Consider the following 26,025-nt stretch of genomic DNA (forward strand, 5'->3'; position numbering starts at 1 on the left):
CCCAAGTCCCACCCATAACGCCAGCCCTGTGGAGAGTACAGGTTCATGCTTTATCACAGAAGCAGGTGCAGCTCTGAGGGTGGCTGGACGTCAATATTCAATTACATGAATAAGAAAAAATAACACAAACAGAAGGCTAAACATCTATGTCTGACGTTAAACTCTTGAACGTTACTTCAAAATTTAGATTTTTGCCTAAGTAGACTAGTAAAGCTGCATAGTTCTAGAAAGTTTTGGAACTCTCCTTTCTGGTAAAAATAGTTATACATTGCTGAGGTGTACTTCACTTTTGAGGACACAAGCTCAAATACATAGTACAAATATTATGAAAACATATATATATATTTTATTAAACATACAGTCCCTTCAGAATCTATTCCTACCCCTTGACGTGTTCCACATTTTGTTGTGTTACAGCCTGAATTCAAAATGGATCAAATCGATTTTTTTCTCACCCAAAAAATTAAATACAGAAATATCTAATTTCCATAAGTATTCACACCCCTGAGTCAATACTTTGTAGAAACACCTTTGGCAGCGATTACAGCTGTGAGTCTTTCTGGTTAAGTCTCAAAGAGCATTCTACACTTGGATTGTGCAACATTTGCACATTATTATTTTCAAAATGCTTCAAGCTCTGTCAAATTGGTTGTTGATCATTGCTAGAAAACCATTTTTATGTCTTTCCAGAGATGTTCAAGTAGATTTAAGTGAAAACTGTAACTCGGCCATTCAGGAACATTCAATTGCGTTTTAAGTTATTGTCCTGCTGAAAGTTGAATTCATCTCCCAGTGTCTGGTAGAAAGCAGATGTTATGTTTCCCTCTAGGATTTTGCCTGTGCTTAGTTCTATTCTGTTTCTTTTTTTTTATCTTGAAAAACTCCCCAGTCCTCAACAATTATAAGCATACCCATAACACGATGCAGTCACCACTATGTTTGAAAATATAGAGAGCGGTACCCAGTAATGTGTTTTATTGGATTTGCCCCAAACATAACACTTTGTATTCAGGACAAAAAGATAATTGCTTTGCCACATTTTTTGCAGTATTACTTTAGTTCCTTGTTGCAAACAGGAAGCACGTTTGGAATATGTTTTATTCTGTACAGGCTTCCTTCTTTTCACTCTGTCAATTACGTTAGTATTGTGGAGTAACTGCAATGTTGTTGATCCATCTTAAGTGTTCTCCTATCACAGCCACTAAACTCAAACTGTTTTAAAGTCACCATTGGCTTCATTGTGAAGTGAAATCCCTGAGCGGTTTCCTTCCTCTCCGGCAACTGAGCTCAGAAGGATGCCTGTATCTTTGTAGAGTCTGTGTTTTTTAATACCCTATCCAAAGTGTAATTAATAACTTCACCATACTCAAAGGGATATTTAATGTATGTTTTTTTAAATGTTTTACCCATCTACCAATAGGTGCTCTTCTTTGTGAGACATTGGAAAACCTCCCTTGTCTTTGTGGTAGAATCTGTTTCTGAAATGTAGTGCTCGCCTGATGGACCTTACAGATAATTATATGTTTGGGGGCAGAGATGAGGTAGCCATTAAAAAATAATGTTAAAGACTATTATTGAACGCAGAACGAGTCCATGCAACTTATTATTTGAGTTGGCAAGCACATTTTTACTGCTGAACTTATTTAGGCTTGAATACTTATTGACTGAAGGCATTTCAGCTTTTCAGTTTGAATTAATTTGTCAAATAAAATCTAAAAACATAATTCCACTTTGACATTATGGGCTTTTGTGTGTGGGACAGTGACAAAAACATCTACATTTGATCAATTTTAAATTCAGGCTGTAACACAACAAAATGTGGAAAAAGTCAATACCTTCTGAAGGTATAGGATTTATTCAACGAAAGCGGGGCAATAGGGCTTGAAATGACTGAAATTCTTTCTAAATATAGTAACAATCAAATGGTAAACAGCTTTCTATTAGATGTCACCGGTCTTATAACTGTTAAATAAATATTATCATATTTAGTGATAGTACAAATTTAGCTCCCATTTCATATAACCTCCTCTGAGTGATGCAGAAAGATCATTTGAATGTCTGCTAACTCGTTAAAAATTCAACTTCAGAAAGTGGTGGTGTTTCAATTCCACAAAATTATTTAGCATTTCTTCATGTTGAGAGCTCTAAATCCGGCTGAGAATATCACAATCTCAAAAATCCCCCAACTCCAAAAACACTCCATACACCCACAAGCACGCCCTCGCCCAACTCCCCAAACGGCTTCATGGGAACGTTGCGCAACACAACTGCTACCACACACAGTGGAGTACTTGTGTAAGACTTCAGATGAGCAGCATTCTTTTGACACCCCCAGTTACAGTGATTACTGATGTTGAGAAACAGCCAACATGCCAAGCAATCTGCCAGACAGGCAGAGTAGATGGCACATCTCAGGGGTAATGTGTGGGACAAGGTAGTACATAAATAATCAGATGACAGACAAGTAAAACAAAGCTCAGAACTATCGTTAATGTGATTCGATCAAGATTAAGGAATTAAGTAGTGTATTGAATCCAATATTTGTACATGTTAACTGTAATCCATCATAACAATAAAGGCACCATGTGACGCTATTGAACTCCATGATGCAATTCAAAGAACGCACAGCCTACACACAGCCATCCATTGTCGGGTACAACAATGGACTCGTATGCACTACATCAACTCCTGTACAACACGGCAATGCAACAGACGCTATGGACTATGAAATAATTAAGACTTGGTAATAGAGGTTGACCGAGTATGATATTTCAACGCCGATACCGATAATTGGAGGACCAAAAAAAAAGCAGATGCCGATAAAAAAAAAAAAAAAAAACGGCAGATTTTTTACAATTTATTTGTAATAATGACAATTACAACAATACTGAATGAACACTTATTTTAACTTAATATGATACATCAATAAAATCAATTAAGCCTCAAATAAATAATGAAACATGTTCAATGTGGTTTAAATACTGCAAAAACAAAGTGTTGGAGAAGAAAGTAAAAGTGCAATATGTGCCATGTAAGAAAGCTAAAGTTTAAGTTCCTTGCTCAGAACATGAGAAAATATGAAAGCTGGTGGTTCCTTTTAACATGAGTCTTCAATATTCCCAGGTAAGAAGTTTTAAGTTGTAGGAATTATAGGAATATTTCTCTCTATACCATTTGTATTTCATTAACCTCTGACTATTGGATGTCCTTATAGGCACTTTGGTATTGCCAGTGGAACAGTATAGCTTCTGTCCCTCTCCTCGCTCCTCCCTGGGCTCGAACCAGGAACACAACGACAACAGCCACCCTCGAAGCAGCGTTTTACCCATGCAGAGCAAGGGGAATAACTACTCCAAGGCTCAGAGTGAGTGACGTTTGAAACGCTATTAGCGCACACCCCGCTAACTAGCTAGCCATTTCACATCGGTTACACGAGCCTAATCTCAGGAGTTGATAGGCTTGAAGTCATAAACAGCGCAATGCTTGACGCACAAAAAAGAGCTGCTGGCAAAATGCATGAAAGTGCTGTTTGAATGAATGCTTACAAGCCTGCTCCTGCCTACCATCGCTCAGTCAGACTGCTCTATCAAATCATAGACTTAATTATAACATAACACACATAAATACAAGCCGAAGGTCATTAATATGGTCGAATCCGGAAACTATCATCTCGAAAACAATACATTTATTCTTTCAGTGAAATACGGAACCGTTTCGTATTTTATCTAAGGGGTGGCATCCATTAGTCTAAATATTCCTGTTACATTGCACAACCTTCAATGTTATGTCATAATTACGTAAAATTCTGGCAAATTAGGCGGTCCAAACTGTTGCATATACACTGACTCTGCGTGCAATGAACGCAAGAGAAGTGACACAGTTTCACCTGGTTAATATTGCCTGCTAACCTGGATTTCTTTCAGCTCAATAAGTAGGTTTAAAAAATATATATATATATAATACTGTGTATTGATTCTAAGAAAGGCATTGATGTTCATGGTTAGGTACACATTGGAGCAACGATACGCACCGCATCGATTATATGCAACGCAGGACACGCTAGATAAACTAGTAATATCATCAACCATGTGTAGTTAAGTGATTATGATTGATTGTTTTTTATAAGATACGTTTAATGCTAGCTAGCAACTTACCTTGGCTTACTGCATTCGCATAACAGGCAGGCTCCTAGTGGAGTGCAATGAGAGGCAGGTGGTTTGAGCGTTGGACTAGTTAACTGTAAGGTTGCAAGATTGAATCGCCCTAGCTGACAAGGTGAAAATCTGCCCCTGAACGAGGAAGTTAACCCACCGTTCCTAGGCAGTCATTGAAAATAAGAATGTGTTCTTAACTGACTGATTTAACTTGCCTAGTTAAATAAAGATTAAATAAAGGTGTAAATTAAAAAATTAAAAATGCCAAATTGGTGTCCAAAAATACTGATTTCCTATTGTTATGAAAACGGCCCTAATTAAATCGGCCCGAATTAAATCGGCCATTCCGATTAATCGGTCGACCTCTACTTGGTAACCATTTTGACCCAACCCTGGCTTTTCTCTATAAACATCCATCAGCTATTCATCAGTGAGATATTTGGAGAGTTTGGCACATTGACTTGGATTATACCCTGGCTTAATTAGTGTTTACCATGACTGAGTCAGTCAAACACTCTGCCAACAGAACAGTTGACATTTAATGTTGTACATCGTCTCCCAGGGACAGTGTATCTGGGGTTTGTTGACCGTAGAGCTATTTGTTATGGCTCCTGTCAGATGACTGTAAGAAACCACAGCTGCTACTGACCTGACCTGGTTCAATGCGGGTCAAAGGTGTACGCCAGTTTACGGCACTAACTGATTCAGCTGATCAACTGATCACCAATACTTTGATGAGCTGAATCAGGGGTATTACCGCTGGGCTGAAATAAAAGCTCTCCAGGACTTGCAGGGAAGAACACAAGGCTACAGTAGAACTCAAACTGAACTATGAACCTGCCCACTGCAGTAGCTGTCTCACAAAGCGGTAGTCATATTCTAGAGATTAGTGTCAATCTGCTAGGCTGACAGATCAGACAGTTGAAGAAACATTTATTATCATATCAATATGATTTGGGAGTGTCAATGGAGTGTTCTAATGAGGCCTGGCTTTGGCAGGTTCCCTTACCTTACATATTCCACATGGGCACAAGTCCCAACTATAATCACCCCATTAGTCCTTTGTGGTTTGATTCTAGTAAGTCTGTGGTTGCCATGTGTATTGTTCCGGTGACATCATTTACACTTCCACTGTGACTCATGTTGTGAAGTTGAAGTGCCGGTTTCCTCTGTCTGTGTGTGTGTGTGTGTGTGTGTGTGGGGCTGCTACAGTTGGTGGTACTCTACCTGTGGTTACAGTAAGAGGAGATCAGGCCCACACTTCAGCAGACACAGAGTTATCCTGGATTACCACACCCCCCTCACCTGGGGAAGATAGAGTGACTGGGGAAAATGAGGAGAGGAAGGAAGGAGGAAGGGGATGATGAGTAGAGTGGGAGTGTGTGATGAGGTATAGTAGATTTGTATTAAAAAAAAGGGCAAATATGATAGATGGATTATTGTGAAAGAAAGGAGAGAATGAGTAAAATAGCCCCAGATTTATTGTCACTTTCTTCTGGTTCGACTAAAAAATGCGGAAGGAACAAAGAAATTCTGATCCATTTTCCCCTCAACCATTTCCTTGCAATAACTTCTTTAAAAATCTTTCCTGCATTCTTCTCTACCCATCATCTTTCATCATCTTTCACGTCTGGTTCATCTCCATGTTTTTTTCTTCTCTCTCTCTCTGTCAATCTCTATTTCCGTCTCGCTCTCAAATTCCTGAATAGTGCCTTGATACATCTGAGTCATTGTGGTATATATAACAGGTGTTGGCGATAATGCCACCATTGTGCTTCTATGTATGCTGTCTGTGTGTGTGTGTGTGTGTCAGAGCAGGTTTCGTTCAGTCCATCTTCCTTAAAGGGTAGAGAGAGGAGGCATATGGAGCCTTCCACCTGTTTTTATGATTATTTTATCCCACGCTTTATCTTGAAGCCCGAAATTTGTGGTAATGGTGATCAACAGTATTTTCACTTGTTTGAAAGTTAGTTTAGATGAGTCGCAAAATATCTATTTACTAAGAGGTCGCACTGCTGCGCTGTTGTAGAAGGAACTCTTACAATATTGATGACAACAATATAATCCTTTGAGAGCAATCTCATTTCCCAACAGTTGCGAAAGCATCCAATTTGTCTAATAATTTAGAGAGAATTCTAGCCGGTCTGCAAACTAATATTAGAATCATTCAAACTGTGTAGGTGAGTGTATAGACCTATGTGATGGTGGTGTGTGTTATTGAATAGTTACCTATTTGATGGTAAAGCGAGCCCTGCTTCGCTGTGACCAAATGGGATTTCCTAGGAGAGGGTACCTCGATCTTCATCAGGTCATTACAACACTGTTTCCACTGACCTGTAGAGTGAAAAGTCGACATGTCTTTGTAAAAATAGATTTATTGAAATGTTACTATTATTATGTTCAGCTTCTTGGTGAAATGTAACCTTAACCCACGTCAATTTAAATAGTTAATTTGCGTGGTCTTTACATGTTCTTTACCCCACACAATCCATCACTTTGTCCAAGAAGGTAGAAAAGAATGAGTAGTATGGCAAGATGATTTAATTTCAGTATAATACCAAATCAAGCCACATTCTCCAGCCAGGTCTAATTAATATGCATCGGCATGGCCCCTGTATTCCAGAAGTCAGGCCTCTCTCAGCATGTTAAAAAAAGATACATTCGCTGTTTGTAAGAGATCGCATAACTGGGCGTGTAGAACATGACATGACTATATTTAAGTATTTATGCGACTATAGCCTAGGCCGACAAAAAATATTACCATTCATCCATCCCTTATTCAAGCATGCTCAAAATTAAATAGACCGGTAGACTATTTTAAATACTTGACAACAATACAAGGCTTCAGCATGGTGTTGCTGTGTGATAGAAGCACAACATCATTTCCTATTTAATTTCACAGCCTATACCAAGGCAAGAGATAGATCACAATCATCGATTGATAAACAAAATATTGAACAGTTCTTCTGGCATAGAAATGGAGGCTGTAATACTTACTTTTAAATAGCTTGAATTAACAATCAATCTTAATGAATGCGTGGCCAGTGTTGGGCACTCACTATAAGCAGCATGTTTATTTTTTATTTTACCTTTATTTAACTAGGCAAGTCAGTTAAGAACAAATTCTTATTTTCAATGACAGCCTAGGAACGGTGGGTTAACTGCCTTGTTCAGGGGCAGAATGACAGATTTTTACCTTGTCAGATTGGGAATATGATCTTGTAACCTTTCGGTTACTAGTCCAACGCTTTAACCACTAGGCTACCTGCCGCACAGGGCTGGGCGATATGGCCAAAATCTCATATCCTGATTTAGGTCATTTCATATCCCGATAACGATACAGCACATTTTCTGTAAATTCAATGAATAAATAGTTTACATTTTGAATTGAACTCAACGAATAAAAAGGTACTTACTCAGATTTGATTATTTCTCCTTTTATTTTGAACCTCTGTGCAAATTTAAAAATATGCATGTAACAAAATATAAAATAACCTATAAAATCTAAAAAGGTAAATAGAAAACACTTCAACTATAGTTGCAAACAAAATAAATATAGGCCCAAAATAAATAAATATTTATTTTTGGGGGCTTGCCTGTTTTGCATGTTATTTTGGCATTAATACGCATCACATATTAATTTGCATATGGTACCTAGGGTCAAGTGTTAGCACCAACTCACGAAACCCACGAAACCCCCGTTTCTCGGCCGTGTAAATTGGGGCTATGTCTTTGCAGATGTAAGTTGTAACGGCAGTTGTTATCTCTTCCATCTTTGTGATTCTTTGCCATATAGTGTGCCGCGGGCAAAAGCCTCTTGCAACATCTGAGTCTGTTTTGAGCACTTGACTGTACTTTTTTGGGTCTCATCCGTAGACTCTCTACGTACTGCTTCACATGATTCTTGCGTAGGTGGTAAAAGAGGTTATTGGTGTTTGAGCCTGTTGGCCTGCGTCATATTTTGCAGAGGACGATTTTCTGGTCCGCGTCAAACTTTTCATATCCAAACCACGTCCATGCTACCGAAGTAGCCCCTCTTTTAGGTAGAGCTCTGTGTCTCCGTGCTCCGTGTCACGTTCACTCTCCATGTTTGTTTGTGTTGCAAATTCCCTTCCACACGGCAATACCTTGACTTAGTTGTCCTAAAGCCATTTTGCCACAACTTAGGAAGTATGCTTGGGGTCATAGTCCATTTGGAAGACCCATTTGCAACCAAGCTTTTAACTTCCTGACTGATGTTTTGAGATGTTGCTTCAATATATACACAATTTCCCCTCCTCACGATGCCATCTATTTTGTGAAGTACACCAGTCTCTACTGCAACAAAGCACCCCCACAACATGATGCTCCCACCCCCTGTGCTTCACGGTTGGCTTGCAAGCCTCCCCCTTTTTCCCCTCAAACATATCAATGGTCATTATGGCCAAACAGTTCTATTTTTGTTTCATCAGACCAGAGGACATTTCTCCAAAAAGTACGATCTTTGTCCCCTTGTGCAGTTGCAAACCGTAGTCTGGCTTTTTTATGGCGGTTTGGAGCAGTGGCTTCTTCCTTGCTGAGCGGCCTTTCAGGTTATGTCAATATAGGATTCATTTTAATGTGGATATAGATACTTTTGTACCTGTTTCCTCCAGCATCTCCAAAAGGTCCTTTGATGTTGTTCTGGGATTGATTTAAACTTTCGCACCAAAGTACGTTAATCTCTAGGAGACAGAACGCCTCTCCTTCCTGAGCGGTATGACGGCTACGTGGTCCCATGGTGTTTATACTTGCGTACTATTGTTTGTACAGATGAACGTGGTACCTTCAGGCGTTTGGAAATTGCTCCCAAGGATGAGCCAGACTTGTGGAGGTCTACAATATTTTTTCTGAGGTCTTGGCTGATTTCTTTTGATTTTCCCATGATGTCAAGCAAAGAGGCACTGCGTTTGAAGGTAAGCCTTGAAATACATCCACAGTTACACCTCCAGAATCCACAGTTAGAAGCTTCTGGTAGGCTAAAGCCATTACATTATTTTCTGGACTTTTCCAAACTGACTAAAGGCACAGTCAACTTAGTGTATGTAGTAAACTTCTGACCCACTGGAATTGTGATCGTGAATTATAAGTGAAATAATGTGTGTGTATGTGAACTGACTATAAACAATTGTTGGAAAAATTACTTGTCAGGCTCAAGATTTTTTATAACCTGTGGTAATCTCGAGGGTTTTAAGTTCCTAGGTGTCCAAATCACTAAGGAATTGTTAGGGTTCACACAGACCAACACAGTCGTGAAGAAGGCATGACAACGCCTCTACCCCCTCCGGAGTCTGAAAATATTTGGCATGGGGCCTCAGATACTCAAAAGGTTCTATTGCTGCACCATTTAGAGAATCTTGACTTGCTGCATCCCCGCTTGGTACTTTAAGACCGGGCTCTGTCCATTCCTATAAAATAAGGGTCTTACAAATTCTTATGAATTGACAGTAGTTTGGTATGTTGGTCAAAGACAGACAACGGATCACTGCTTGCCACCCAACCGCAAGGCGCTACAGAGGGTGGGGCCTCAGATACTCAAAAGGTTCTATTGCTACGGCCTTGTACATCATACTTGGCAGTGTCAGAGGAAGGCCCTAAAAATTGTCAAAGACCGATGCAACAGGTCTGGAACCAACAGGACCCTGAACAGCTTGTATCCCAAAGCCCTAAGACTGCGAAATAGTTAGTTAAATAGTTAGTTAAATACCTACCCGGACTACCTGGATTGACCCTTTTTGCACTAAGTCTTTTGACTCATCACATACGCTGCTGCTGCTACTGTTAATTATCTATCCTGTTGCCTAGTCACTTTATCACAGCCTACAGTACGTACATACAATGTCAACCTCAATTACCTTGTAGCTCTGCACATCCACTCGGTACTAGCACCCCTTGTGTATAGCCACGTTATCATTACTCATTGTGTATGTTTTGCTAGTTATTATTTTTCAATTATACTGCCTCTTTTTTATGTCTCTGCATTTTTTGGATGTGCCCATAAGCATTTCACTGTTTGTAAATGGGTGTAGACTAAGTATGTGACAAATAAAATTGGATTTTCCACAATCTTACTGCACAATAAACATTATTGTGCATGAAAATTCCAAACACTTACAAAGCAAGTTAAGCGACACATATTCAACATTGCTATCCATAACAGACCATCCTAAAATGAAATACACCGTAAGTACATACAAGGGAACAAATTCAATACACGGTAAAAGCACTTACAGAAGTGACAAGCAAGGCAAAGTCATTTTCGGATTTATAACCAAGGTGGATTTAACCTGTCAATCTGTATTTGATCGATGGGCCCTAATACTGTATTCTCTGATAAAATACCTAAAGGTGTGTTTACTAGGCGTAGGTGTGTACTGTATACTAGGACTTACAGACATGGCATGTTGGCATTTATTGTCATGAGTCTTGCCCTGGAGGCAGCACTGCAGAGTGGTTACTAGCTAGCACAGACCCAAAGTAATCAAATCTGAATTTAAACCTAACCCCACTGCTAACCTTCATGCTTAACCCTAACGGAAGACCCAAAAGCTACATTTTTGGTTTCATATTTATTTTTAGATAATTTTGATTTTGCAGCTGACACCGCTCAGTTCTGCCTCCAGGGCGAGACTCGTGAAAATAAACATCAACCTGCAGATGGCTATAGGCCATCTGGCCACAATTTTAGAAAATTGTTTGTAGGATAGGCATGGAATTTAGGTTAATTACCCAACCTCACCCTATCAGCAGAACAGTGTGTGTGTTGTGTTTGGTGACTCATCTTTATAATTTGACTGAGGCTCAACAAGCATTTCTCAATCGTTACAAATACACACACACACAGTTCACACAGAAAACAAGGGACAGAAGGGAAGGGACAAATCACAACGACAGGTTTTCTATTCTCACAGTGTCGTCCACACAGACATTCTTCTAGAATCGGAGGAAGTGAAAGAAATGAAAAGCTTGGTGCAGTGTCTGGGATTGTATATCGTGTTAAATATGTGAGTGAGTAACTGGATTTTGTGTACTACAAGGAGTGGGATCCTGAGATCATTCTGTTGCTTGAGGGAAATCATTGGGAATGTATCGCTCGGTGTACAGTAAAAACTGACATGTTATACTCAATTGATTGTTAAAAATATATGATATAATAAAATGATTGCTCGGAGAAAGAGATTGCTTAACAATTCGTATATTTTCAAGAAAATGAATTAAAGGTTAAAAAGAATATTGCCACCCTGTTTTCCACCCTCCCGCTGGGTAATGGCAAGGAGCCTTTTCTAAAATGTTTAATGAGATTGGGAAACACATTCGGAGTGATCTTAGATCCTTCCTCCATACAAAATCCTCATAGATTCTTAATATCCTTTGTCTGTGCTTTTGGACGGCCCTCTTCAATTCAAACCACAGGTTTTAAATGGGGTTCAAGTCCGGAGACTGAGATGGTCATTGCAATATGTTGACTTTGTGGTCAAGATGTCTGCTTGGGCTTATTGTTTTGCTGGAAGATCTACTTGTGGCCAAGTTTCAGCCTCCTGGCAGAGGCAACCAGGTTGTTGGCAAAAAATGTCCTGGTGCTTGTGCCGTGTTCCAGCAAAACAGCCCAATAACATCAAAGATCCACCACCATATTTTACAGTAGGTACAGGGTTCACTGCTGTATGTACATGCTTCTTTCGCCAAACCGACCACTGGTGTGCGTGCCCACTTGGATTCAAACCAGTGCTATCGTCAGATGACATGAAAATAACACTCTTGGCCACGCACACCAGTGGTGGGTTCGGCACAGCAGGAGATATGTGTGTGTGTGTGTGTGTGTGTGTAGCAGGAGATTAAAGCAAACAGGTCTCATCTCCGTCTCCTCACAGACTGACAAGATAAAGCAGGTATTATAGAGACAAAGGAATTGGGTAGAGCCAGACATGAGCTTAGTTTCACTGTCGGCTTACAAACGGATCTCTCCCAGCAACTGGTGCATAACTGTGGTGACATGAGTAGCAAATTAGAGCTGCCAATCAAAGCATTGCTAGATGGATTTTTAAATTGATCCTAATTGGTTCCAATGGTTTGATTGATCATTAAATCATTGAATGTTCTTCTCCATGAGGAATAATGGCCTCCCACAGATTCTCACGCCAGTACCTTAGCCAAAAACATTTAAACTCAGTTTTTCCACAATTCCTGACATTTAATCCGAGTAAAAATTCCCTATCTTAGGTCAGTTAGGATCACCACTTTATTTTTAGAATGTGAAATGTCAGAATAATAGTAGAGAGATTTATTTATTTGAGCTAGCATTTCTTTCATCACATTCCCAGTGGGTCAGAAGTTTACATACACTCAATTAGTATTTGGTAGCATTGCCTGTAAATTGTTAAATTTCGGTCAAACGTTTCAGGTAGCCTTCCACAATAAGTTGAATTTTGGCCCATACCTCCTGACAGAGCTGGTGTAACTGAGTCAGGTTTGTAGGCCTCCATGCTCGCACACGCTTTTTCAGTTCTGCCCACACATTTTCTATAGGATTGAGGTCAGGGCTTTGTGATGGCCACTCTAATACCTTGACTTTGTTGTCCTTAAGCCATTTTGCCACAACTTTGGAAGTACGCTTGGGGTCATTGTCCATTTGGAAGACCCATTTGCGACCAAGCTTTAACTTCCTGATGTCTATAGATATTGCCTTAATATATCCACATCATTTTCCTCCCTCATGATGCCATCTATTTTGTGAAGTGCAGCAGTCCCTCCTGCAGCAAAGCACCCCCACAACATGATGCTGCCACCCCCGTGCTTCACGGTTGGGATGTTGTTCTTTGGCTTGCAAGCCTCCCCCTTTTTCCTGCAAACATAACGATGGTCATTATGGCCAAACTATTTTTGTTTCATCAGACCAGAGGACATTTCTCCAAAAAGTACTCATATGCAGTTGCAAACTGTAGTCTGGCTTTTTTATGGCGGTTTTGGAGCAGTGGCGTCTTCCTTATTGAGCGGACTTTCAGGTTATGTCGATATAGGACTTGTTTTACTGTGGATATAGATACTTTTTGTACCCATTTCCTCCAGCATCTTCACAAGGTCCTTTGCCATTGATTTGCACTTTTCGGCACCAAAGTATGTTCACCTCTCGGAGACAGAACACATCTCCTTCCTGAGCAGTGTGACGGCTGCATGGTCCCATGGCGTTTATACTTGCGTACTATTGTTTGTACAGATGAATGTGTTACCTTCAGGCATTTGGAAATTGCTCCCAAGGATGAACCAGACTTGGAGGTCTACAATATTTTTTTCTGAGGTCTTTTGATTTTCCCATGATGTCAAGCAAATAGTCACTGAGGTTGAAGGTAGGCCTTGAAATAAATCCACATGTACACCTCCAATTGACTCAAATAATGTCAATTAGCCTAGCATTAGCTTCACAGTAGCTTCTAAAGCCATGACAGAATTTTCCAAGGTGTTTAAAGGCACAGTCAATTTAGTGTATGTACAGTGCCTTGCGAAAGTATTCGGCCCCCTTGAACTTTGCGACCTTTTGCCACATTTCAGGCTTCAAACATAAAGATATAAAACTGTATTTTTTTGTGAAGAATCAACAACAAGTGGGACACAATCATGAAGTGGAACGACATTTATTGGATATTTCAAACTTTTTTAACAAATCAAAAACTGAAAAATTGGGCGTGCAAAATTATTCAGCCCCTTTACTTTCAGTGCAGCAAACTCTCTCCAGAAGTTCAGTGAGGATCTCTGAATGATCCAATGTTGACCTAAATGACTAATGATGATAAATACAATCCACCTGTGTGTAATCAAGTCTCCGTATCTATGCACCTTCACTGTGATAGTCTCAGAGGTCCGTTAAAAGCGCAGAGAGCATCATGAAGAACAAGGAACACACCAGGCAGGTCCGAGTTACAGTTGTGAAGAAGTTTAAAGCCGGATTTGGATACAAAAAGATTTCTCAAGCTTTAAACATCCCAAGGAGCACTGTGCAAGCGATAATATTGAAATGGAAAGAGTATCTAGTTTTATATCTTTATGTTTGAAGCCTGAAATGTGGCAAAAGGTCGCAAAGTTCAAGGGGGCCGAATACTTTTGCAAGGCACTGTAAACGTCTGACCCACTGGAATTGTAATTGAGTGAATTATAAGTGAAATAATCTGTCTATAAACAATTGTTGAAAAATGACTTGTGTCATGCACAAAGTAGATGTCCTAACCGACTTGCTAAAACTATAGTTTGTTAACAAGACATTTGTGTAGTGGTTGAAAAACTAGGTTTAATGACTCCAACCTAAGTGTATGTAAACTTCTGACTTCAAATGTGTATGTATGTGTGTATATAATATCATTACCCTCTTATGAAGACAAGAATGATAAAACCTAACATTACATTTCAACAGTAATGATCATCATGTAACTGGAAATGTCACTTCTATCTTGTCCCTGTCGGATTAAAGAAGGGTGGGCTAGTAGCGTGTAATGGGTCAACACAAAATCCTGCACAGCCTGTATGTATGCAGGACCAGGGATTGTGTCCACTAGTATACAGCAAATCGATAAGTATTTCAATTGAATCAAATAAATAACCAAATAGAATGTAATCGAACTTAATCAAATCCAATCAAATGTTACTAAATGTATCAGTATGACTCACTCATGTCATAGAAGTGCTGCCAGAAGGCCTCCATCCAGCGCTGTGTGTCCTGGGGTGTGTGTGTGACCAGAGTGTGTGTGACAGCTTCGTCACCTCGGGTGTGTGTGCTGATGGATATACTCTGGTTATGGTGCAGAGGCCCTCTCTCGGACACATGGATGTGGGTCTCCTGAGAGGAGAGAAACACACACAATCCACACTGAAATCTGAACAGAAGCATGTGCAAATCAAATATTATTTGTCACATGTGTGAAATGCTTACTTACAAGCCCTTAACCAACAATACAGCTCAAGAAATAGAGTTAAGTAAATATTTTAAGTAAACTTTAAGTAAAAGTTTTTTTTTTTAAATACATCAAAAGTAACACAATAAAGAGTCTATATACGGGAGGAACCGGGGCCAAGTCAATGTGCGGTTAGTCAAGGTAATTTATAGGTTGGGTCATTTTCACAGCTTTCTATTTTCTCACAACCGGTCAAACCGATGTCAGTTGGACATTTTGCACAGGCATGTTGTTGTTGTTGCATTTGATCCCTGTTCCCTAAATGTCTTTGCTTCGTGAAAAAAGCAAATATGACATTTAAAACTTTACCGATGTCAACTAACCTATCTGGACAAGAGGAATACCTATGTAAGAATGCTGTTCATCGACTACAGCTCAGCATTTACCACCTTAGCACCCTCCAAACTCGTCATTAAGCTTGAGACCCAGGGTCTCGATCCCGCCTTGTGCAACTGGGTACTGGACTTTGACGGTACGCCCCCAGGTGGTGAGGGTAGGAAACAACATCTCCACCCCACTGATTCTCAACACTGGGGCCCCACAAGGGTGCGTTCTCAGCCATCTCCTGTACTCCCTGTTCACCCATTACTGCGTGGCCATGCACGCCTCCAACTCAATCATCAAGTTTGCAGACGCCGCTACAGTGGTAGGCTTGATTACCAACAACGACGAGACAACCTACAGGGAGGTGGTCAGGGCCCTCGGAGTGTGGTGTCAGGAAAACAACCTCACACTCAACGTCAACAAAGCAAAGGAGATGATTGTGGACTTCAGGAAACAGCAGAGGGAGCAGCCCCCTTTCCACAGGACAGTAGTGGAGAAGGTGAAAAGTTAAGTTCCTCGGCATACACATCACAGACAAACTGAAATGTTCCATCCACACAGACAGCGTGGTGAAGAAGGCGCAACTGCGCTTCTTCAACCTCAAGAAGCTGAAGAAATGTGGCTTTTACAGATGCACAATCTAGAGCATCCTGTTGGGCTGTATGCCTGGTACGGCAACTGCTCCGCCCACAACCGTAAGGCACTCCAGAGGGTAGTGAGGTCTGCACAACGCATCACCGGGGCCAAACTACCTGCCCTCCAGGGCACCTACACCACCCGATGTCACAGGAAGGCCAAAAAGATCATCAAGGACAACAACCACCCGAGCCACTGCCTGTTCACCCCGCTATCATCCAGAAGGCGAGGTCAGTACAGGTGCATCAAAGCTGGGACCGAGAGACTGAAAAACAGCTTCTACCTCAAGGCCATCAGACTGTTTAACAGCCACCACTAACATTGAGTGGCTGCTGCCAACACACCGACTCAACTCCAGCCACTTTAATAATGGGAACTGATGGGAAATGTAAAATATATCACTAGCCACTTTAAACAATGAAATAGCTAAATCCACTAATTTGAAGGTCTCCACATACAACGTGTGTGTGGCGTCCATATGCATGTGTGTGTGTGTGTGTGTATGGTTAGAGTCCAGTGAGTGTACATCGAGCCTGTGCAAGGGGGTCAATGCAAATAGTCCAGTGGTCATTTGATTAACTGTTCAGCAGTCTTATGGCTTGGGGGTAGAAGCGTTAAGGAGCCTTTTAGTCTCAGACTTGGCGCTGCGGTACCGCTTGCCGTGCGGTAGCAGAGAAAACAGCCTATGACTTGGGTGGCTGGAGTCTTTGACCATTTTTAGGGACTTCCTCTTACACCACCTGGAATAGAGGTCCTGGATGGCAGGAAGCTCAGCCCCAGTGATGTACTGGACTGTAGGCAGAGTGGTGTTGTGCTGTTATAGCTTGCTACAAGGGGTGTAAACCTCTAATAAAAACAGTATTGTTCTTTTGTGGATGCTAAATGGGATTATAGTTCAGTATTTATGCAAATTTGCGTCAGTCTCTGTATTTTGGCCGTGTGTATGGATGACAGTGTGAATATGCTGACATGTCTTGTGTGTTTACAAGAGTAACGAACCTTGTTGATGGCGATGGTGAATAACGGCTCCTCTTGGGCAACCATGCTCTCTTGACTGTGGTAACAGATAAGACTTGTCCCTTTGAGGACACCGTAGATGTCAGTCCAGCACTCAGGCTCCTTCTCAAGCTGATCATGAGAATGGTAGGAATGAATATAACAATGCTTTTGACTAAACTAGAGTGCATTCGGAAAGTATTCAGACCCTTTGACTTTTTCACATTTTGTTACGTTACAGCCTTATTCTAAAATGTATTTTTGCAAATGTCTAAAAATAAAAAAACAGATACCTTATTTACATAACTATTCAGACCCTTTGCTATGAGACTCGATATTGAGCTCAATTGCATCCTGTTTCCATTGCTCATCGTTGAGTTGTTTCTACAACTTGATTGGTATCCATCTGTGGTAAATTCAATTGATTGGACATGATTTGGAAAGGAACACACCTGTCTATGCAAGGTCCCACAGTTCACAGTGCATGTCAGAGCAAAAACCAAGCCATGAGGTCGAAGGAATTGTCCATAGAGCTCCAAGACAGGATTGTGTGGAGGCACAAATCTAGGTGAGGGTACCAAAACATTTCTGCAGCACTGACGTTCCCCAAGAACACAGTGGCCTCCATCACTCTTAAATGGAAGAAGTCTGGAACCACCAAAACTCTTCCTAGAGTCTGTGGAGATGGGAGAACCTTCCAGAAGGACAACCATCTCTGCAGCACTCCAGCAATTAGGCCTTTATGGTAGAGTGGCCAGACGGAAGCCAATCCTCAATAAAAAGGCACATGACAGCCAGCTTGGAGTTTGCGAAAAAGCACCTAAAGGACTCAGACCATGAGAACCAAAAAAAATGCTCTGGTCCGATGAAACCAAGATTGAACTCTTTGGCCTGAATGTCAAGCGTCACATCTAGAGGAAACCAGGCACCATCCCTACAGCGAAGCCTGATGGTGGCAGCATCATGCTGTGGGGATGCTTTTCAGTGGCAGGGACTGGAAGACTAGTCAGGATCGAGGGAAAGATGAATGGAGCAATTTACATTGAGACCCTTGATGATCTCAAACTGGGGTGTAGATTCACCATCCAACAGGAAAACGACACTAAGCACAAAGCCAAGACAATGCAGGAGTGGCTTCGGGACAAGTCTCTGAATGTCCTTCAGACCTGACAGAGCTTGAGAGGATCTGCAGAGAAGAATGGGAGAAACTCCCCAAATACAGGTGTGCCAAGCTTTTAGCGTCATACCCAAGAAGACTCGAGGCTGTTATCACTGCCAAAGATGCTTCAACAAAGTACTGAGTAAAGAGTCTGAATACTTATGTAAATGTGATGTTTAAGTTTTTATATGCATTTACCCAAAAAATCTAAAAAAACTATTTTTATTTTGTCATTTCGGCGTATTCTGCGTAGATTGATGAGAGAGAAAAAATGATTGAATCCATTTTAGAAATAAGGCTGTAACGTAAACAAAACGTGGAAAAAGTCTGAATACTTTCCGTCATTACGACTCTAATGATCAGACTAAAACTGAGAATGATTAGACAAATGATGCGAGTGATGATGGTGGGTGTGATACTAAGGGCGATGACAAAGAGTGAACTCACCTTGATCCTGCCGCTGATAACCTGCTGGGTCATACAGAGAGGCTGGGCGGCCAGACGGCAACACGCACTGCCATAGAGAGGCAGCCAGAATGCACTGTCCTCTGGAACAATGTTGGTTGATGAGTGTGTTGCTTTTGCTATTCAAGGACAGTAATCAGCCAAAGAGAGGAGTCGCCACTCACCTGTGGCTGATATGGACAGGTCGTGTGTTCTGAAGCTGTCCTGAACATGTGCTATTGTCAGTGTGGTGTGGGCCAGAAGGTGATACTTTGGCCCCCTGCAAACAGAAACCACACACAATCAACAGTTCGTCGGAATGTACTGCATGTGACTATGCATATTTGACGACTTGTGTGGCCAGTTTGAGTTGACATTATGTGCATCGCCGTTGCATTTGATTCCAGTTGTGTGTGTGTCATGCGTGTGCAAGCTGTTCCATCAACACTCACTCTGTACAGAGAGCAGGCAGCAGAGGTGGTGGAGACCCTCCTCCTCCATCACATCCCTCTACGATGGGTATGGTACCACAGGCTGCAGACTCTAGAGCTGCCCTGATCCTCCTCCCAGAGGTGCAGCCGAGGGAGCTGCTGAGGCGGTTATGTCTCCTGGGTCCTAGTGCCCCTGGCCCCGGAGAGAAGTCCTCCACCACACAGGTACTGTACAGCTCCACACGGAGCTCAAAGCACGGGCTCGCCTCCTTACTGGATCATATACAAGAACCAACACACGCACACAGATGAATATAGCAACAAATATTAACAAAGAAACGTAGACATAATGAAATACAGAATTACACACAAACATAATTAAACTGAAGAGGACAGAAGCTCTCTATACGTTTCTAAGCAAATATTAAAACCACAGACAAAATGCTACATCACCTGCACTAATAGTGTCATATAAATTAAGGAGACAAAATGAGAGCAACTCGAGCAGCCACTTGCAATATGATGGTGTCCTCGAAGCAGATGTCAGTCAAAGTCCTGTCCACCATCACCAGGTCTGTGTCATAGATCTCTCTGCCACACTGGAGCAGACAGAACACAGCACAGTGATGCAGCTCTGAAAGAGAGCGAGAGCAAGAGAGAGAGAAGAGCAAGATGGAATAGAATAGAGTGGGAGATGGAGAGGATGGAGTTTTAGAGAAAAGAAGATGGGCAGAGAGCAGAAAAATAGTGAGAACGCAGTAGGTTAAATAAGAGTCCAATAACTACACCTTCACAGGATTAACTGGTGTGACCTCTAAATCTGACCGGATTTCAGATGTAGCTCTGAGAGGAGCCACGATAATACGAGTGTTTTTAGAAACAAACAGGAGGCGGTTAATTGAATGTGCTTACCCCACATGCACGAGTCATAATCTGCATGGATTAGCCACGTAACTGGTTTAGACAAGATTATAGATTGAGACCTTAGATTTACTCCATCAATGGAATGTATGTACTCAGAGGCCAGTCTGGTAGTGGTGGGAGAGATATGGCTCAAAATGAACTCTGATGAACTGCTGACGTACCGGCCGGGTGCACTTAAATAAATACAAATAGCCAATAGAGACTTAAATAAATACAAATAGCCAATAGAGACTCCACTCTGTCAATATGCACCACCTCCTCTATTCTGACCAATGGGTTTCCATTGTTCCGTTCAATTCAAACATTATTGTTAGGAGCTGGATGCTATCAAGTGCTATTACTGTCCAATGTTGTTACTGGACGCGAGATGTTCAGGAGCGCCGATTTAATCCGCCCAAAATGGTGCGTTTCCAGGCATTGCCACATGATGCGTCGTCATGACAGGGTTAGTGACAGCGCCATTTCAGGTTGTGTGGGACTCACCTCCTTTGCTCTTGAAGTACTCTGAGTCTTTCCACATGAGTGGGATACGCAGGTCTGGAGTGGAAGAGGAGGAGCAGAATGGGTGGATGGAGGGTCAGCGAGAGAGAATGAGACATTACTGTAAGATATAGTACTCTGACCCGTAACTGTTGGTCAAATCAAAATCAAATCCCATTTTATTGTCACATACACATGGTTAGCAGATGTTATTGCGAGAGTAGCGAAATGCTTAGGCTTCTACTGTAGATCTGACAATGCAGCAGTATCTAACAGGTAATATCTAACAATTCCACAACAAAACCTAATACACATAATCTAGTAAAGGAATAGGATGAGAATATATAAGTATAAAATATATGGATGAGCAGTGACAGAGCGGCAAAGATGCAATAGATAGTAAAGAATAGATAGTGAAGGATACAGTATACAGTATGTACATAGGTGATGAGTAATGTGAGATATGTAAACATTCTTAAAGAGGCATTATTAAAGTGACTAGTGTTCCATTTATTAAAGTGGCCAATGATATCAAGGCAGAAGTTTGGCAGCAGCCTCTCTGTGCTTGTGGTGGCTGTTAAACAATCTGATGAGAAACAGTTTTTCAATCTCCATGTCCCAGCTTTGAAGCACCTGTACTGACCTTCCCTTCTGGATTGAATCGGCGTGAACAGGCAGTGGCTCAGGTGGTTGTTGTCCTTGATTATCTTTTTTTTGCCTTCCTGTGACATCGGGTGTTGTAGGTGTCCCGGTGATGCGTTGTGCAGACCTCACTACCCTCTGGAGAGCCTTAGGGTTGTGGGCGGAGCAGTTGCCGTACCAGGCGGTGATACAGTCCAACAGGATGCTCTCGATTGTGCATCTGTATTTGTGAGTGCTTTTGGTGACAAGCCAAATTTCTTCAGCCTCCTGAGGTTGAAGAGGCGCTGCTGCGCCTTCTTCACGATGCGGTCTGTGTGAGTGGACCAATTCAGTTTGTCTGTGATGTGTATGCCGAGGAACTTAAAACGTACTACCCTCTCCACTACTGTCCCATCGATGTGGATAGGGGGGTGCTCCCTCTGCTGTTTCCTGAAGTCCACAATCATCTCCTTAGTTTTGTTGACATTGAGTGTGAGGTTATTTTCCTGACACCACATTCCGAGGGCTCTCACCCTTCGTCGTTGTTGGTAATCAAGCCTACCACTGTAGTGTCGTCCGCAAACTTGATGATTGAGTTGGAGGCGTGTTGTTACCTACCCTCACCACCTGGGGGCGGCCCGTCAGGAAGTCCAGTACCCAGTTGCACAGGGCGGGGTCTAGACCCAGGGTCTCGAGCTTGATGACAAGTTTGGAGGGTACTATGGTGTTAAATGCTGAGCTGTAGTCGATGAACAGCATTCTCACGTAGGTATTCCTCCTTTCCAGATGGGTTAGGGCAGTGTGGTTGAGATTGCATCGTCTGTGGACCTAACAGATGGAGTCATGGTCAGCTTTGCCAAAAGGAGGGCGGTGGAGGGCCTTGTATGCATTGCGGAAGTTAGAGTAGCAGTGGTCACGTGTGTTACTCGCTCGTGTACTGCAATCGATATGCTGATAGCCTTGTTCTCAGATTAGCTTTGTTAAAATCCCCAGCTACAATAAATGCAGCCTCAGGATATGTGGTTTCCAGTTTGCATAAAGTCCAGTGAAGTTCCTTGATGGCCGTATTGGTATCCGCTTGCGGGGGACAAGGCTGTGACAATAACCGAGAAGAGTTATCTTGGGAGATAATACGGTCAGCATTTGATTGGGAGGAATGCTATGTCAGGTGAAGAAAAGGACGTGAGTTCTTGTATGTTGTTACAATTACTCCCACACTTCTTCTTACCAGAGAGATGTTTATTCCTGTTGGCGCAATGCACTGAAAATCCTGTTGGCTGTACGGACTCTGAGAGCATGTCACCAGCTAGCCATGTCTCCGTGAAACAGAGTATGTTACAATCCTGGATATTTCTTTGGAAAGCAACTCTTGCCCTAATTCCGTCGACTTTGTTAACTGGGGACGGGACATTAGCGAATAATATACTCGGAAGGCGTGGGTGGTGTACGCGCATCCGAAGCCCCACTAGAAGACCGCTCCGGCACCCTCTCCTCCTACGGCTTTATTTTGGGTCGGCCTCTGGAATTAGTTCAAATGCCCTGGGAGGTGCAGACAAAGGATCCGCTTCGGGAAAGTCGTATTCCTGGTCGTAGTGTTGGTTGTGCTGGTAAGTTGACATCTCTGATATCCATTAGTTCTTCCCGGCTGTATGTAATAACACTTAAGGTTTTCTAACAATGTAAGAATAATAATAATAATACTAATAATAATACATACAACAAAAAATACTGCACAGTTTCCTAAGGACTTGAAGCGAAGCTGCCATCTATCGGCGCCATCTTACAATGGTGTCTGTGTGCGCATGTGCACACACTCACCTGAGATGGCCACATGACCCATGCAGGGCAGCCTCTCATCCAGTGACCCACCAATACAGGACCTGCAGCGGAGAACACAGTGGTTTTATTTATTTACTAAATTGTTATGACAGCAAACTGCCCCCACCCACCAGGTCTCTCTCCTACCTGTGGCCTACTCTCTGCAGGACCTGGGCCTCCCTCATCCTCTGCAGCTGGCTGAGCAGGGCCAGGATGCGGGTGTTGCAGGTGAGCAGGCTCTTGGAGGCCTCCAGGGCCTGGTCTCTCTGGGAGCACGCAGCCAGCAGCTTACTGGCCCCCTCACGCATCCGCACCTCGCGGTCTATCTGACGCTGCACCTCACCATCCTGAATGGTTGAGTGACAGAGGAGAGCAAGAGCAATAGGGAGAGAAAGATTACAGAAAAGATAGGAGAGGCTCTACTTTACTCATCAGTTTGTGTACAGCTAGGTGACCCTTCCTCCACATTCAACAATGCCATATCTAACAACAGCTCCCAACACTACCGACTCAACAGAAGTCAGAGGTCATGGACCAGGCCGAGTCAGAAGGATGAGGGCAGTAAGGATATATTCTGTCCTGTTTACCAGAAACCCTAGACAGACAAGCAGCTTGGGCTTTCCACTTCAAACAGCACAAGAAAGAGGATTGACACCCACCATCTCAGTTTGTTCTGAAATTGTGTCTGTAGTTAGAAACAGATAAAATGAGCATTCCTGCAACATTTTGATGGAATATAATCGGATCTCTTGAAAAGTTAAGATAATTGACTGGGCCCAAATTGGCCATTTCAAATGTATAGGATTCATATAGTATTCAATAAATATAGTACCTAAATCCAATGTGGTCCAAACTTTTTCCTTACAATCAATAAGATATGAGGAATCCCCCCATTTAAAATCCTCCCACAGACCCCCCCCACACCCACCCCAACAACAAGTATACATTATTAGTTCTCTGTGTATGACAAGTAGTATGGAGCTGCAGCTCCGAGTATAGTTTCTTCAAATTATGCAATATATTCTCTATGAATTAGGTGATGTTTTTTTTCCTATTCAGAGAAATTTGTCTGAAATTGTTAGATTTGATGTCCCATCAGACATTACCAGGTTCTGACCACTAGGTGATGCCATTCCTGCTATTTGGTAAAATGTGTGAAAAATTTAATTTAAGTCATAGGCGTGATCTTGTCCCAGCTTGCTGCATCAGTGCCATCCTGCAGCCCATCAAGAGCTGGATTGTAATATCAATATACTTGTGTGAAATAGGACAAATAGGCACCCACCAAATAATAAAAATTATTATTATTATTACACTGAAAAACAATATAAACACAACACGTAAAGTGTTGGTCCCATGTTACATGAAATAAAAGATCCCAGAAATGCACCAAAAGCTTATTTCTCTTAAGTTTTGTGCTATTCATTTACATCCCCATTTTTCCTTTTCCAAGATAATCCATCCACCTGACAGGTGTGGCACATCAAGAAGCTTATTAAACAGCATGATCGTTACACAGGTGCACCTTGTGCTGGGGGCAATAAAAGGCCAATTTAAAAAAAATGGGTCGTTTTGTCACACAACACAATGCTACAGATGTCTCAAGTTGAGGGAGAATTTGGCATCCTGACTGCAGGAATGTCCACTCTGACAGACCCGGTCAAAATAGCATCTTGGGTTAAACAGACATTTTTGGACTTTTAATTGAATTAAACACTGAGTGTGCAAAACATTAGAAACACCTGCTCTTTCCATGACAGACTGGCCAGGTGAATCCAGATGAAAGCTATGATCCCTTATTGATGTCACCTGTTAAATCCACTTCAAATCAGTGTATATGCAGGGGAGGAGACCGGTTAAAGAATGGTTTTTAAGCCTTGAGACATGGATTGATTGTGTGTTCCATTCAGAGAGTGAATGGGAAAGACAAAAGATGTAAGAGCATTTGACCGGGCTATGGTAGTAGGTGCCAGGAGCACTGGTATGAGTGTGTCAAGAACTCCAACGCTGCTGGGTTTCTCATGCTCAACAGTTTGCTGTGTATATCAAGAATGCTCCAGGCCGATAACAAATATTACCATTCATCGATCCACTATTTTAAATATTTGACAACAATACAAGGCTACAGCATGGTGTTGCTGTGTGATAGAAGCACAACATCGTAGCCTATTTCTTTTCATAGCCTATACCAAGGCAGGAGATCAATCACAATCATCGAATGATAAACAAAATATTGAACAGTTCCTCTCTGGCATAGAAGTGCAGGCTGTAACATTTACTTATAAATTGCTCTTATAAGCAATCAATTTTGCAGAATGCGCCGCCAGTGGTTGGTGCTCGCTATAGGCGGCATGTTTAATTTGATAAAGTCACTGCAAGATAATCCATCCACCTAACAGGTGTGGCATATCAAGAGGCTGATTAAAAAGCATGATCATTACACAGGTGCACCTTGTGCCAGGGCAATAAAAGGGAACTCTAAAATGTGCAGTTTTGTCCGACAATCCCACAGATGTCTTTTCTTATTTTTTTAAAGGAGTGTGCAAATTGGCATGCTGACTGCAGGCATGTCCACCAGAGCTGTTAGAGAAATTAATGAATTTGGCAGTACATCCAACTGGCCTCACCACAGCAGACCAAGTGTAACCACACCAACCCATGAACTCCACATCGGGCTTCTTCACCTGCGCGTGTGAGACCAGCCACCCGGACAGCTGATGAAACTGTGGGATTGCACAACCTAAGAATTTCTGCAAACACTGTCAGAAACATCCCAGGGAAGCTCATCTGCGTGCTTTTCATCCTCACCAGGGTCTTGCAGACTGCAGTTCAGCATCGTAACCGACTTCAGTGGGAAAATGGCAACTGGCACACTGGAAAAGTGTCCTCTTCACAGATGGCAGACAGACAGTGAGTATGGCGTCATGTGGACGAGCGGTTTGCTGATGTCAACATTGTGAACAGAGTGCGTCATGGTGGGGTTATGGTATGGGGCAGGCATAAGCTACAGACAATGAACACAATTGCATTTTATCGATGGCAATTTGAATGCACAGAGATACCGTGACGAGATCCTGAGG

The 26,025-nt window shown here is 42.0% G+C and overlaps 1 protein-coding gene across 3 annotated transcripts in view; it reads right to left on the bottom strand.

Moving 5' to 3' along the window:
• The window catches only part of LOC135544665 (rhotekin-like), a 33,046-nt gene that overhangs the window by 2,467 nt on the left and 4,554 nt on the right, over positions 1–26,025 (bottom strand). For all 3 annotated transcript variants that reach the window (XM_064972455.1, XM_064972456.1, XM_064972457.1), the window contains 11 exons: positions 23,093–23,292; positions 22,946–23,007; positions 20,510–20,563; positions 19,619–19,736; positions 19,124–19,375; positions 18,857–18,951; positions 18,675–18,775; positions 17,072–17,200; positions 14,829–14,997; positions 6,384–6,488; positions 5,382–5,477 (listed from right to left, as the gene is read on the bottom strand). In XM_064972455.1, coding sequence (XP_064828527.1) covers positions 5,404–5,477; positions 6,384–6,488; positions 14,829–14,997; positions 17,072–17,200; positions 18,675–18,775; positions 18,857–18,951; positions 19,124–19,375; positions 19,619–19,736; positions 20,510–20,563; positions 22,946–23,007; positions 23,093–23,292 — 1,359 coding nt within the window. In that variant the 3' untranslated portion in view covers positions 5,382–5,403. The remainder of the gene's footprint in view (positions 1–5,381; positions 5,478–6,383; positions 6,489–14,828; positions 14,998–17,071; positions 17,201–18,674; positions 18,776–18,856; positions 18,952–19,123; positions 19,376–19,618; positions 19,737–20,509; positions 20,564–22,945; positions 23,008–23,092; positions 23,293–26,025) is intronic.

The sequence above is a fragment of the Oncorhynchus masou genome, chromosome 8, assembly GCF_036934945.1.
Source record: "Oncorhynchus masou masou isolate Uvic2021 chromosome 8, UVic_Omas_1.1, whole genome shotgun sequence".
NCBI lineage: Eukaryota > Metazoa > Chordata > Actinopteri > Salmoniformes > Salmonidae > Oncorhynchus > Oncorhynchus masou.